The following is a 15,972-nucleotide window of genomic DNA, read 5'->3' as shown; positions in this document are numbered from 1 at the left end:
AAATCACACAGAGAACGGATTATGGGTGTGATTTGGGTCCCTCTAGCAACACCCATATTTATTGAGCACCCATTATCCCCACCAAATTAATCCGCTTAAAGCAAACAAACTGCTGAGGCTAGTCTGTTTTTCAGTGCTTAGCTCTATTTCTCTCCTAGACATACAGCAGCTATGGGCTCAGCTTTTACTGTGACTATCTGGATGTTCTCTCTTTCATTCCTTTTGCCATGAAAACTGGTTCAGAGCTCATCCTCCAAGCTGCTTCTTTCCTAGAATGAGCTTTGTGATGACCTTGTATTGGCATTTGCTGACATATTCACGCATTTGCAGATTCATTTGTGTATTGAGCCTTGAAATGAAATGAAGCACGTGCATTACAGCTCCTTCCATTTTGATCCATTATTCATGTTTTGATTCATTTCTTTATAATTTTTTTTTTTCTGTTTAAATAGAGACTTGCATAAAGTTTGTTACGTTACTGTTATTTTTATTCTGTAAAGAAAAATCTATCAGATTCAAAAATCGACCCCAAAATCTGGTTTCTATTAGACTATTGTCTGATATAATTAGCATTTGTTAATCTCTAGGTAAAAAAAAAGATCTTTAATCTTATGTCAACCAAATTCATATTTTGAACATGCTCTCATTTATTGATTAAATATTTGGGATATCTCTAAAGCTGTGCTAATATAGACAGGCTGGTGGAGGACAAAGGGACAACTCTATAGGTTCTTCAATCCTGCAGTATTTGTTAGTTCATCCCCTAACGTTTTGCTCTCACTGCTTTTTCTCATCACAGCAGCTTCTTCTGCTTTACTCTCTTATACACTTTGTGCAGAATTTTTAGGCAAATGAGTATTTCGACCACATCATCCTTTTCATACATGTTGTTCTACTCCAAGCTGTATAGGCTTGAAAGCCAACTATCAGTGAAGTAAATCAGGTGGTGTGCATCTCTGTAATGAGAAGGGGCGTGGCCTAATGACATCAACACCCTATATAAGGTGTGCTTAATTATTAGGCAACTTCTTTTCCTTTGACAAAATGGGTCAGAAAAGAGATTTGACAGACTCTGAAAAGTAAAAAATTGTCAGATGTCTTTCAGAGGGGTTCAGCAGTTTGGAAATTACCAAGATTTTGAAGCGGGATTATCGCACAATCAAGCGGTTCATGGCAAATAGCCAACAGGAAGCGTGTTGAAAAAAGAAGACGCAAAATAACTCCTCATGAATTGAGAAGGATCAAGCGTGACGCTGCCAGGAAGCCATTAGCCACCAGTTGGGCCATATTTCAGAGCTGCAACATGTCTGGAGGGCCGAGAAGCACAAGGTGCTCAATACTCAGGGACCTGGCCAAGGTAAGGAAAGCAGAAAAAAGGCCACCTTTGAACAAGACAAAACGGCTTGTGTGTCTTGACAGCAACAAATCATTTGAAAAGAAAGTGCCAACTTTTCAGACCCCTTTAGCACTTTTATTTCAAAAAAGCACCTAGCGCCAAAACTAGCGACTTTTTTCTGCTACTGGAGACTTTGGACACAACATCTAAAAGCAGCGAACTCTGCTCTCCCAGAGCCAGTAGATTGGTAACCCCGCCTCCTGCTCTCCTCTATCTTGTCTGCTGTCATGATTCATGCAGCTATTATTTCATCCAAATGAAAAATGGAGAACAGAGAAGCAGATCATGGCTTGTCTACAGTGAAAAGAAGGACTGGGTTATTTACTTTGGCCTTTTTGGAAACACAGGAAGGAGCAATCAGCTAAGTGAGCTTAGTGCTTGGAAAAAATCTTTCATTCCTTTAGAGACAGCATGAAAAGTCAGCTGAGTACAAAACATAGAGAGGAAAACAAGAAGAAAAGGGACAAAACCTAGAACAGATAATGGATGTCTATTCTATTAACGTTTCTCTATCTGTATAACGGGTCTGTTTCAACTTCCTACAATTGGCTACTTTTCTGGAAATCCCCTCTTTAGAAAGCTTTTTCCTCCTATCGAAATATGAACTTTAATAAAAGAGGATTTTATAGGAATCTGTATTATTTTTAAATGCAGTTAAATAATTATAGGCTGTAATATCTCATGAGTAAAGCGGCAGATTCAGGATGAAGATGAGCAGAGCTTTGGAGACCTGCTGGAACGTTCTTGAGTTCCTTCACCTTTATTTAAACTTGACTGCTGGCTGTAAACGGATCAGCTGTCAGATTTCTGTCTCCCAATATTAAACAGGAGTTTGATCATCCAGTAATCCACAGACACGTCAAAGCAGATTTCTACATATACATATTTTAATCAGCTTAGAAAATAAACACTGATCAGACATTCATTTGGTGGACATTTCATCCCGCTGATTGAAGGAAATAAAAACAGGAAGCATAACAATCCCTCGTCGAATCCTTTGTCTTGCAACTGACGTGTGAGCTTCAGGGTGTGGGTGGGCGAGGATCTATTTTTATTTATGTTTGCAGTTTTATCTGAGCCCGGCGGCAGAGCTGCCGTTTCAGTGTCTCCGTGATAAAACCATCCAGCGGCTTCCGTTGTTTTCTTTGCGTAGTTGCCATGGCGACCCTTAAGGCCATGTCACGGCTAATTGTCTTCAGAGCTCCTGGTGACGGCCGGTCTGCCTGTCCCTTCAACATTTGCCTGAGCAGATGGATGTCACAGCAGAAGATGCTTCTATTCCTTTTGCTCCCTATGGGAGTGGGGGGGCCGTGGGTAGCCCTGGGGGGGCGGGGTCATGGAGACCTGGCGTTTAACAGCTGAACAGTCTTCCGGCCGTAGTGCCAGTAGCTGTATCCGGATGCTGCTGTGGTCACAGCTGTAACATACCTGAAACATGAGCAGCAGAGATTAAGTTAAAACCAGCCCTGATCACAGCTGCCAGGAAACCAGGATCCCTCCACACCTGTTGGACCCAGTTTAGTATCGATACACATCATTATCCAGCAAGACATGCAGTAAATCAATTCAATGTTCAGTCAGGTACGATTGTTCCTTATGTTCCTAACAGAGCACTTCGCTCTCAATCTGCAGGTTTACTAGTGGTTCCTAGAATTTCTAAAAGTAGAATGGGAGGCAGATCTTTTAGTTATCAGGCTCCTCTCCTGTGGAACCAACTACCAGTTTTAGTCCGTGAGGCAGACACCCTGTCTACTTCTAAGGCTAGACTTAAAACTTTCCTTTTTGATAAAGCTTATAGTTAGAGTGGCTCAGGTTATCCTGAGCTATCTCTATAGTTATGCTGCTATAGGCTTAGACTGCTGGAGGACATATGGACCCCTTTTTCATCATTCTGCTTCATTCTATCTCTATTCTCCCACTCTGCAGAATCTATTAGTTTAATCTCTAACGTTCTGCTCTCTCTGCTTTTCCTCATAGTAGCTTCATCTGGTCTGTTCCTGTTTGGCTGTGACTCCATCCTGGAGAGAAATATCAGCTGTGCTGCTGCCATCAACACCTTTGTTTATAGATGTTGGAGCTTGGCCTATTTTTCAGTGTAGTCCTGTTTCTCTGACCGTGACTGAGTGGATGTGCTCTCTTCGTCCTCTGGCATGGGAGCTGGCTCGGAGCTCGTCTGCCTGGCTGTGTGTTTCCTGGACGGGGCCGCCTTTTACAGCTGCTTTTTTATCTCTGCTTCTGTCTCCTTGAACCCCAGTCGGCCTCAGCAGATTGCCGCTCACACTGAGCCTGGTTCTGCTGGAGGTTTCTTCCTGTTAAAAGGGAGTTTTTCCTCTCCACTGTCGCTACAAGCATGCTTAGTGTGAGGGATTGCATTCGATTCAATGAGTCGATGAAATCAACTGAATTGAAGTTAGGTAAAGGGCAATGTGTGAATGGAATTAACTCCCAAATACTATCAAACAATGGAAACCTCTCTATGGTTTCAAAACTTCACTTTAGAAATATTACCTTAGAAGAAATTTTAATTGTTGATACTAATTTAATTAAGGTGATACTGCTGTAGGGTTTATGTTAGCTTGTTCTTTGATATAGATCTATTTGGAGTACCAGTATTTTATTTTAATCATGTTTATCATTTATTTTTTTTATTATTATTTTAGTCATCAATGATGTTAAATGTAATTGTGTATTGATTAGCAGAAGAAAGTAAAGTAAAAAAATACAATTTAAAAAGCTAAACTTCTACAGACAAACCCCAGCAAATATGATCATGTTCAATGCAACACTTTTCTCATAGTATGTCACCTAAATCAAATAACATTTCTATAGATCTATATAGATGTTAAAAATTTGCAGCCAGAAAACTTAAAGGGGAATTTAAACTATATGAACAGTTAAAGGTTTTCAGCTTTTTAATTATATAAAGTACATTTTGGTTTTGTTTTCTTTTTTATCCGACAGATACATTGTTTAATCTTTTCTAACTTATTGAATTCCTTTTATTATTTTTCCAGATTTTAGATATGAAATCGTTTTTTCAGAAAGCTTTTGTTAAGCGAACTTCTATGAATTGCATTATTTTGTTTTGTTTTTTTTACTGATTTTTTAATAGAATTTTATATATATATTTTTTTCTCTCATAGTTGAAGTGAACAAATGATGAAAATCCGGCCCTCTCATCTTTCTGAGTGGGAGAACCTAAACAATCAGAGGATGAATAAATCCTATTTCAGTTTTACTGGAAGATCAGAGAATCAGTTTAGTTTCAATCGCTGATCACCTTAAATTCAGATAGTCTTAGCCATCGGTCCGCCGGCTGATCAATGGTGCAAAGAACTAAAATATGCAAACCTTCCTTTAATATCTGCTCTTTTGAATTTAAGTCTCTAAAAAGGCTAATTCAAAAGTTTAGTGTGTGTTGGAACTCTCCCTGTAAGTCTTATTCTTCTTTTTCAGTGGATCCATGTTAAAATATACGACTAGCGAGCAACAAAACACTTTACTTTTTATTCCAACTCCTGAGGTTGGAGTTCAGATGGGTCGACTGCCTGAGACTGAAGCAGCATGATTTGGTGCCTGACCACCAGTCAACTTGTTTGTTCTTCTATTATCCCAATAAAAACAATCCACTGGACTTTATTTCCCAGTTTGAAGACGTTTCTCTTCCCATCCAGGAAGTTTTTCAATTTGAAATGTCAGAAATAGCATTGAGTTTAAGGTTTTATACAGTAGCTTAACAAAGCCTTGTTTTTGTTTGCTTGGTTGGGCTACTGTGTAAAACCTCAAACTCAACGCCATTTCTGACAGTTTCAATTGAAAAACTTCCTGGATGGGAAGAGAAACGTCTTCAAACTGGGAAATAAAGTCCAGTGGATTGTTTTGTTTCTTTTTCTGGATGACTGAGAACCTTCACCGGCATATTCTTCTATTATTGCTCGATTTCAAAGGAAGCAGGAGTGGTGTGAGCTTACCAGAGGCATTGCAGCAGGATGCTGTCGGTGTACTGGAAGACCGGAGCAGCCAGAGAGGCAGCGACCAGGCAGAGTTGGATGGCTGTGTTGAACTGGAAGGAAAGAAGAATAAAGCAGAGGAAAAAATGACTTAATTCCTACTGGTCTCCCATTTAGAAAGAAACTGGTAGAACAATATGCGTGAAATGTGCCCATAACATAAGAAGCTCCATGTTTCTGCCAGTGGCCTTTGTTTAATGTGTGTTTGAGTTTTCTTAGCAGTTGCAGCTTCCCGTCAGCTGGCGCCGCTATGGGAACTTACAGCCCTCATCTCACTTCCTGTTTCCTACATTTTCATCTGTCACTTCCTGTTGAGCGCCACTCCTCCTCTGGATTGGATACTGGCCTGATCGTCCCACCAATCAAAGGAGAGCTGCTCCTATTTAAACCAGTACTCTCATATGGACTGAGCAGCTGTCATTGCTTGAGCAGCTTGCCTCTTGCTGGATTGTTTATTGGTTTAAACATTTCAGAGAGGGGCCTGTCCCACCTGGCTGATTCAGCCAGCGTATGCCTGATGTCCCAGAATCTGATTTCTATTTCTATGTATTTTTCTCAAGACTTGGCGTATAAATAGAGTATTCATAACTAGGGATGGGGATCGAAACCCGGTTCTATCAAGGACCCGGTTCCACTTTTTTCAAAACCTGAAAATCAATAACGTTTGGGCTTATCGATACCAATATCGAGTCTGGTCGTTTTTTTTTTCTCTTCTCCCGGAGGTCCTGTAACATAATTGTGTGTCCCTCGAGTCGCGTCACAGCCTTTAAATCTAATCAATCCAATCACTGCAGCATGTCCACCAATGTTTTGGAATGAAATTGTAAGCAAACAGATATTAAAAGTAAAACAAGTGAAGTCTTGCAGTTAACTCCGCTCGCGACTCTGTTTCATTTTACTCAAAGATAAAGAAGAAGCGAAATGCATCTTATGTTGCAAAATCATCTCTTTTAAAGGGGGGAAAACAACCTCAATGGCCAAGCACATTAGTATTGTGCATCAAATAAAGGCCAATTGCAGTACCTTCGACTGTCTCCGGGTTGAAAAGACTCCTCCTCCTCCTCCCCCTGCCCCCGCACCACAGCCGGGCCCATCTTCATCATCCACTCAGAGTACCACTGGTGAGCGCGCACACAGACTTTGTAGCTTGTCCGGTCAGTTAAAAATAGTAATTGTGAAATCCGTCTTGTAATCGGAAGCATACAAGCTAGTTAGCTTGAAAAGTAAATAAAGTTTCAGACGTGCTGCGTGATGATGTGTTCAGATTGGCTCAGTAAAACGACAATTAGGTTATCATGATGCGTTCAAGTGTAACGTAAAGAAAACTGGAAATTGAGTTTTTAGCGAGAAACATGAGTAATACAGTTGTATATTGCTCTAATTAATTTAGAATATATAATTAAACTACTGATGCCAACATTTATTAAAAATTACATTTAATTTAAAATACTATTGTTTATTTGCTAAATATTTTCCTAATCACTAAAAGCATGATGAAAAGTGACAGTAGACAATACATTAACCAACAATTGTGAAAATGTATATATTTTTTTAAACCAAAAGAAGACCTTTCTTCAAAATATAGGACATTTCTTCAAATATTTTTTTCCCCCACTTCCTTTCTGTCTGTTAAAAACATTGTCGCATCGTCTTTCCACCAAATAACAGAAAAGTATCGATAGTGGTATCGATAAAGACTCGGATCGATAAGCAGTATCGATAAAGGTATCGATATCAATAAATATTAACGATCCCCATCCCTATTCATAACGAGTCCAGAACTTCTGTCCGACAGCCTAACTTATGCATAACGCCCGGCAGCATAATGCCCATCAAATGTCACAACTCGGTGAACACAGGAGGGCAGTGATGCGCCCGGTGGCGCCCAGTCTGCATAAAAAGATGTCTTTGAACGCGGTATTAACCTAGCTGCTGTTTTTTGCCCCCCCCCCCCAAAAAGAATTTTAAAAAATGAAAAAGAAAGGTTTGCAGTGGCAGCTACAGCAGATACGCCATTATACAGTAGCTGGAAGTTAGAAACACATTCAGCGCTCGTCTGGAACACGTCAGATACGTTGATATGCGTTGGAGAGAAGTTCTTGATAAGTAATGCAGAAGTTACTTATATGTTTTGGATAAGCTGGACACCACAACTGATGAGTAACTGACACTTAACGCATGTCAACCACCAGATAACTGACCTGGAACTTGGCCCACATATGGTATAGGTTTGCATACATCAGGAACTTTTGAGCATGCTCAAAACTTTTCCCCATTTGTCTACGTGTTCCAGCTTGCTTATAACTAACAAAACGTTCCCATAACTTATCTAACGTATGCCAGCGTTTTTGCCAGATTTTCCGTCAGGCATACACTGGTCGAAATCGTCAAGATGTGACAGGGGCTCAAATTTCAACCCCAGACTCCGGTTTATCTGAATCTAGGAGGGTTTCTATAGTCCAGGCAAATCTGGGATCCTACAAACAGACTCAAACACATAAACCCTCAAAAAATAACAGATCAACCAGCCTTTGAAGCCGTCAGCAAGCTGCTGGCATCATTCTCTGGATATTTCATTGCTGCTCTGGTCTGAGCTGGTTAAGTTCATGTAAATGTATTGGTTTTCTGGAGTGTTTCAGCAGCATGAAGGATGACAGTTTGGCACAGCTACAGCTGGATTAAAGAAAAAAAAAGTGTAGTGATAAAATAAAAAAAAAAAGAGGCCTTTTAGTTTAAAAACACCTGGTTGCTCTATAACATGTTTATATTCCAGCTGATGTTAACAACCTGCAGCTCCAGAGACAAATGTAGAATATCTACAACAGAAGGACCTCAGTGGTCAAAGGCTTTTAAATGTGATCAATGTTTTGTTTTTAAACTACATTTTGTGGGCATCATGATTCAGATTCAGCATTAATGAAAAGAGCGCCCTCTGGTGGCATCTTTCTCCATAACAAAGAGGATTCTTTGCTTTTGTAAAAGTCAGATGAATCTTTTCCATTTTTGGTTTCAACAGAAACAGATTGTTCAGTTCCTATCTATGAAACCCATCTATGTTTGCAGCTCTAGATATAATAAGAAATAAAAAAGGTTTGCAGAATCTGTTTCTAGATGTAAGCTGAATGCTGTAGTTTCATTCTACCATTAAAAAAAGCTGTAAACTATTTTGGCATTTCATCTCCTGATGAGCACAATCATTTGCACCGACAGAGCAGGTCTCACCTTGCTGAAGAGTGTGGGTTTAAGCTGGGCTGTAGTGTAGCAGGGGTTAAAAAACTTACTAAGGGTCACCTGGAAACAAAAGAAAGAAAAACATGGAAAAAAACAGAAGAATCGAGTAAAACAGATTTATGTCTAAGAGACCAAAGCATTAAACGCATCTCTCTGCTTGAGTTAAAGAAAAACAACCTGACCTGATAAAACAAGAACATTAATGGCTAATCCATTATATCTATCTATAGATAAATCTATCTATAGATATATCTATATGTAGATAATTCTTTTTCAAATTGAGCTTTTTAAATTGCATTTCAGATAACATCCTCTAATGCTTGCGGTTGACTAATATTGTTGTCCTTAATGTTCAATAGACACTGATCTTTGCTCCTAAATGGAGAGAAAAGCACGCCCCCAGAAGCCATTTGGAGGAAAGAATATAATAAAAAAATAAATGTAAAAAAACAAAATTGGAAAAATAATTGAAAGTACTAAAACTGTAAAATTATATTTTCCTAACAAATTTTGAAATAAAATATAACCTAAGAAATTAGCAAAGTTACACTCAAAGCGTTTTGTTGATTAAAAACTTTTTAGTTTTACTTCTTGATGACATTTTTCTCAAGTTTCAGTTAGCAAATCATTTTATTTGCTTTAAACGGTGATAGAAAAAAACATTGACTGCATAAAGAAAAACACCTGATAAAAAACTGGATTTATATCATCTCCATATCCTGCAGAGGAAGACAGCTGCAGGCATAAAGCAGGAAGGAGAGTTAAACAAAATTTCTTTATTCAGGCTTTGGGAATCAGGAGGAGACTAACGCAGCTCTGGCTGCCCTGTGAGACGGTAACAAAACAAATCAAGTCACTAAACTGACCAAAAAACAAACACAGGAAAAAGTCCCAAGAATGGTATCTAGTTTCTACAGAAGACGATTAGGGCCACTGAAAAAAAAATTAAAAATTTACCTATTTTTAAATATTATTTAAATTTAACATTCTGACTTTTATCTCATAATTCTGACTGAATTCTGACAGCTAAACATGTTAGCATCAAGCCGTAACCATGTCTAGAGACTAAACTAGCTCTCTCGTTTTAATCACCTTCTGCTCCTCCATTAATGAAAAAGCATCACCGGGGATCCCTCGGCACGTAAAAAGTCACCTAATTCCATCATCTTCCTCCAAAGTGTTACTCGCCCTCTCAAACAATTCACACCTTCGTCAGTGAAGCTGAGTGCTCCACATCTCTACCTTCAGGGTGCCCTTTAAGATTAAGATTAATTCTGAGATTAAAGTCAGAATTCAGAGAAAAAAAAGTGGGAATTCAGAGAAAAAAAGTAAGAATTCTGAGAAAAAAGGTGAAAATTCTGAGAAAAAAATGGGAATTCAGAGGGAAAAAAGTGGTAATTCCGAGAAAAAAGGTGAGAATTCCGAGAAAAAAGGTGAGAATTCCGAGAAAAAAGGTGAGAATTCAGAAGGAAAAGTGGGAATTCAGAGGAAAAAAGTGGGAATTCAGAGGAAAAAGTGGGAATTCAGAGGAAAAAAGTGGGAATTCAGAGAAAAAAAGGTGGGAATTCAGAGAAAAAAAGGTGGGAATTCAGAGAAAAAAATGGGAATTCAGAGGGAAAAAAGTGGTAATTCCGAGAAAAAAGGTGAGAATTCCGAGAAAAAAGGTGAGAATTCAGAGGGAAAAGTGGGAATTCAGAGGAAAAAAGTGGGAATTCAGAGGAAAAAAGTGGGAATTCAGAGGAAAAAAGTGGGAATTCAGAGAAAAAAAGGTGGGAATTCAGAGAAAAAAAGGTGGGAATTCAGAGAAAAAAAGGTGGGAATTCTGAGAAAAAAGGTGGGAATTCTGAGAAAAAGGTGAGAATTCCGAGAAAAAAAGTGAGAATTCCGAGAAAAAAGGTGAGAATTCCGAGAGAAAAATGGGAATTCTGAGGGAAAAATGGGAATTCTGAGGGAAAAAAGTGGGAATTCAGAGGAAAAAGTGGGAATTCAGAGGAAAAAAGTGGGAATTCAGAGAAAAAAAGGTGGGAATTCAGAGAAAAAAGGTGGGAATTCAGAGAAAAAAATGGGAATTCAGAGGGAAAAAAGTTGTAATTCCGAGAAAAAAGGTGAGAATTCCGAGAAAAAAGGTGAGAATTCCGAGAAAAAAGGTGAGAATTCCGAGAAAAAAGGTGAGAATTCAGAGGGAAAAGTGGGAATTCAGAGGAAAAAAGTGGGAATTCAGAGGAAAAAAGTGGGAATTCAGAGAAAAAAAGGTGGGAATTCAGAGAAAAAAAGGTGGGAATTCTGAGAAAAAAGGTGGGAATTCTGAGAAAAAGGTGAGAATTCCGAGAAAAAAAGTGAGAATTCCGAGAAAAAAGGTGAGAATTCCGAGAGAAAATGGGAATTCTGAGGGAAAAATGGGAATTCTGGGGGAAAAAAGTGAGAATTCTGAGAAAAAGTCAGATTTTTCCGCCCATACTAAATTGAAATAATATATAAAAATCAGTAAACTTTTTTTTTCCAGTTGCCCTTTCTTATTTGAAACAAACATGGGGAAAAAAAAAAGTTGGGTGGGAAATTGTCATTAAGTTGGCAGAAATTGATTGTTTTCAGGGCTCCGTTGCCATCACTTCACTTTATAAATTAGGAGACTTTGCAGACAGATTGATAAATCTGACTGTTAGATTTTTAAGATAAATTGGGACTATCAGAATTAGTGTGCATATTTACAGTATGCAGCAGAGCCTTCATGTTTCATAGCATTTCTCACCGGTGGAGGAACAGTCTTGTATCGGACCCAGAAGACTGCAGCTATCAAACCGACGTCTCTAAAAATCACCAGAGCCGTCAGTGGAGCTGGAAGCAAAGACAAACAGTTAAATTTGTGGCTACAGCCATCTAACGGACTCACTGAACGTTAGTGAATGAGCGCCTCAGACAGGAGGGAACAGCAACGTCCCCGTAGGTTGTATACCTGGGATTAGTTGGGCGAAGGTCAGACTCACATATAAAACACTGATGAGGATCTTGTCGGCCAGAGGATCCAGAGCGCTGCCCAGAGCGGACTTCTGGGTGGGCCAAGTTCTAGCGATGTAACCGTCCAACTGAGAGACAAAGGAACAAAGAACAGTTTGTTAACTTCAGAGCAGGGCGCTTTAGGGCACTCAGTGAAATACTTTGAAAATCCACATTTCAAGCCAATAGTGTTACTGGAAACCAGGACAAGACCTTCTTACCTTTGGAACATTCAAAAAAATATGCATATTTTGATCGAAAAATGTATGTCAATGTAATAACAAGAAATGCCAACTTGCCCGAATATATTAAGAAAAATAATAAAAGTGCTCACATTTTTTGTGGTCGTATTCAGAATTCAAACTTCTGAAAATACTTCAAATATTAAATTATTACACACTGTTCAATAAATGATAAGTATTATTAATATTTATTTGAATGTGCTTTAATGGAGGCATCCATGTTTGTCAAAGAACACTACTGCCACCTACTGGTTAGTGACGTCACGGTGCGGTATCGGTTTTTCTCTGACAACCAAATCCTCCCTCTTCAAGTTGGCAATCCAACGACCAACCCGTCCGTGGAGGATCAGGAATCAGAAAGGAGAAATAACTCGATGTATTCCAGCATCCAGCTGCTATGCACGTGGGCATTGTCGGTTTCACTATAGCTCTGGTGAATTTTAATGGTGAAGTCCTCTGGAAATCTTCAATAATTGTTGTTAATTGCAGATGTGTCTAGTAGTTCCCATTGATTTTGCTTGTAAAGCGGGGAGAATGACGCTAGGCTTACCGTACTGTGACGTCACTGCTGGAAGATGGCAGGAGGGAGGGGTTACTATATTTGGGCAAAAATGGCTGCTCCCAGACTCAGTGATCACGAAGAAAGTTATTGTTTTTATTTTTTCCCTGATTAATACTAAATTCATTAAATCACTGCGAACGGATTAGTTATAGGTATAAATAATGATCCACTGATTATTCCTGGCTGACAGGACTTTCCCTTTAAAGCCTTTTTGAAAGTTTCTGGATTACAATTTTTTTGGGTTTTTCACTTCATAAAACATGATTTTTTTTTTTCCTCACTGTTTGTACGTTTAAGGACACATCCTGAGATAGCTCCTTCTAAGGCATTCAGGACGGAGCACATCCTGCCTATTTCCTTCACGTTTCCAGAACTCCTCTCATAAATCAGAGGTAGACAGATTTTTTTTTTCTCTGTTGTTTAACTAACTGTCAGGTTTGGTTTTTAAGTCTCTTAAAAAAAAAACCCTTTTAAACTTGACTTTTAATTCCAGTTCTGATGTCATTATTAATCTATTTTACTTTCTGCTTTTATCTTCCTCTGTTTCATACGGTTCCTTCTTTTTATTTATGGACCTGTAATAAACATCGGGCGTGTAAAGTCCTCTATATCCAAAGGTTAATAGATTAATAGATATTCAGCAGACTGAGTCGATGATGCAAAACCTTGGGTCAAACAATCAAGACAGTTTCTATTGAAGTGATTTCTTTATCAGACGGCTTCTGACTGTAACCAGGCCTAGAATTAAAAATAAAGTGGCTCAATCCCTTCAGTTTATGATTTAACAGGTAGCAAATACATTCCTCTGTGTATTTAATACAGCCTTTTGGACAAAAATTAGATTAATTTGAAAAAGAAACTGTATGGTGAGTCTGCATTACCAGGTCAGTGGCTCCAGCCAGAATGAAGAGAGCCAGGCTGAGGTCAAAGTGCTGCTGGGTGATCAGATAACCCAGATATGGAGCCAGCAGAATGCGACAAACGCACAGCAGGTTGGGCACGGTCCACGGGTTCTCATACTGCAGAGAGAAAGGTTACAGCCTGTTACAGCCGGGAGTTTACAAACCCCAACCATCACTGCTAATCTGAGTTTCATAATTCCCTCCAACTGAAAATCAGTTTTAATAAGGAGGCACTAAGTTGAGGAAATGATCATTAAAAACACTAAATACTCTTTCTAACATGAATCTGGTTTGACCTCATCACAACCTGTCAGTGAACAGCTGTAGCTTCAAGTTGCTTCCCATCTGTGAGGCGCTGTGCTTTCCCACTTTCACACCACGTTAGTAACAAGATTTTTATTGATGAATAGCAAGTTGTGTGTAAACTCTCCACACAAACCAAAGCGTTGGTTCTCTAAATATGTGGCCGAATCATTGCCAGTATGAAGTCATCCAGGTCATGGTCATTCCAAAAAATTAAAAAACAATCCACTAGAACACTGGACTCACTGACACTGCGTCTGTCTGGTTTCTCCAATAACAACCTCTCCATGGACGCATGGCCCAACACAGAAGAGCGCCCTCCTCTGGACAAGGCTCTGCGGTACAAATACACCTTATGGACAAAGGACATTCTTTTGAGGACCAGAATGTTCACATTTTGAACAAAGAAGACAGGAGGTTTGAGAGGGGCGTGAAGGAAGCCATCTATCTTAGGAAAGAAAAACCAACTGCAAATAGAGGGGGTGGACTCAGATTTCAGCAGCAATTGAGTTGATCTCTTACCACTATCATCGCAACCCCCACTCCTTTAAAGGGGAACAGGAGACCTCACCTTTATAAATTACTGCATGTTGTCTAATGACAGTGTCTAACTTCACTTGCGCTGCTTCTCCTGTTAATACGGTAAAGCCCTCCAGAGCGTCCGGCTCCAGCTTCATGTGATACTAATGATCCAATGAGCTGCTGTCAGTCTGGGTTGCTGCTGCTGCTACTTTTAGACACAGCAGGCAAACCTGTGGCAAGCCGGGCGATGGGAGAGAAGGAGAAGATGATGAGAAAAAGAGAGCAGAGAAAGTGTGGACTGCTGGAAGAACTGTGGTGAACTGGTGAAAGAAAAGTGAAATGGTGCTCAAAGATGATCCTGAACATTTAGAGGATGTTTGGCTCAACCTGCTGCTGTGAAGCAGGATTCTCCACCATGAACAGAATCAACAATAAATATGGATCCAGGCTCAGAATGAGCTCCTTGATATGTGCTTTAGAATGGCTTAGTCTCCATTCAAACCAGGTTTAAAGCCTTGCAGGGCAGCAGAAAGCCCACTGCGAACATTAAGACAGAAAAAAGAAAGAAAATAAGAAACGGTCAGTTTAGGTGTTTTATAAAATATGGGAATCAGGATATTGTCTTAATACCAAACTGAACGATTATTGTTTTCTAATTAAGGAGGCAGACTGAAAACAAAGAGCAACACGGTCTGATTCTGCTCTGAGAAAACTTTTATAAACAGGATGTCACAAACCTAAACTTCCCCACATCTACTTATCTAGATGTATCTGCACAACTAAAAACAAGAACTAATAAATCAACAAGTCACATCTTTGTTCGCTCTAGTCTGCAGATAATATGGCCCTGCGGAGGACAGTGAAGGGAACAGGGAAGGTCACTACAGTTTGTAAATAAACCCCTGATAGGTGCCGCCCAGTCTCATTACAGGCAAACATTTGATATTAATAAACTAAAATATTGTTAATTTCAGGGACATGGCGTTTATTATTTCTTTATAGTTGGGGGATTTAAAGTGATAAGCCAGTGGGTTCTTCTTTCAAGCATTTAATGAATTGGTCCCTCTCTGATTTAATCCCCTGCTGACCTTGGAGGTCACCGTTTAGAAGTGTGAACTCACCAGCTCCTTGAACTTGAACAGTCCCTGCCCTGGTTCCGCCTCCTTGTCTGCTGCTGCGGAGCCACCAGGAGCCTCCTCGCTCTTTCTGCTGCAGAGTCCCCGGGCTGCGGGGAGCAGCAGCGGTCTCGGTCCGGCCGCTGACCTCCCAAACCCTCTCTGGTTCGCCACTCCCGATCGTTTCACCGCCTGGAAGAAACACGAGCCCCGATGCTCGGTCCATTGCAGGGCGGAAAGCCACGAGCCGCTGAGGCGAGGCTGCGTGAACCTCAGGCTCGCCGTGCCAGGTGGTTGACCGTGCCGCCATAGTGCGGGCGCGAGCTGGCACACACGCGCGCAGCGCTCAGGAATGTTAGCTGCTCTGAGAAACAGCGGAGCGGAAATCCGACCCAAACACGTTCTTATCATCCTCTACAGACTCGCATTACTGACCGACTGCCCGTGTGTTTCCCCCCGACTGACCATCATTACAGAGTAACACCGCAACTCTGCGAGAGCAAGAAAGCTGCCATGTTACCGGAAAGCCGAAAACAGATACGACACACGATGTCGTAAAATATTTGAGCTGGATTTAAATGAGTGGGGGCTAAATCCCAAACCGTCCACTAAGCACTACCCCTTTAATGTCCAACGCTACCCTCAATGAAGTCACACTCAGAGGAGGAGGGCGCCTTGGTAGAAAGCAAGGGGCA

At 40.1% G+C, this 15,972-nt stretch overlaps 1 protein-coding gene across 1 annotated transcript; it reads right to left on the bottom strand.

Moving 5' to 3' along the window:
- Nucleotides 1-2,261: 2,261 nt before the first annotated feature.
- crls1 (cardiolipin synthase 1) lies at nucleotides 2,262-15,972 on the bottom strand. The gene is made up of 7 exons (XM_038271204.1): nucleotides 15,284-15,972; nucleotides 13,317-13,454; nucleotides 11,591-11,720; nucleotides 11,387-11,472; nucleotides 8,629-8,697; nucleotides 5,368-5,459; nucleotides 2,262-2,824 (listed from the first exon to the last, which is right to left on the bottom strand). The coding sequence occupies exons 1-7, from the start codon at nucleotides 15,686-15,688 to the stop codon at nucleotides 2,731-2,733; spliced, it is 1,014 nt and encodes a 337-aa protein (XP_038127132.1). The 5' UTR covers nucleotides 15,689-15,972; the 3' UTR covers nucleotides 2,262-2,730.

Source organism: Cyprinodon tularosa, unplaced genomic scaffold (assembly GCF_016077235.1).
Source record: "Cyprinodon tularosa strain WSP-4 unplaced genomic scaffold, ASM1607723v1 ctg794, whole genome shotgun sequence".
In the NCBI taxonomy this organism is placed as follows: Eukaryota; Metazoa; Chordata; class Actinopteri; order Cyprinodontiformes; family Cyprinodontidae; genus Cyprinodon; species Cyprinodon tularosa.
The sequence above is the reverse complement of the archived record's forward strand: the minus strand, read 5'-3'. Positions and strand labels throughout refer to the sequence as shown.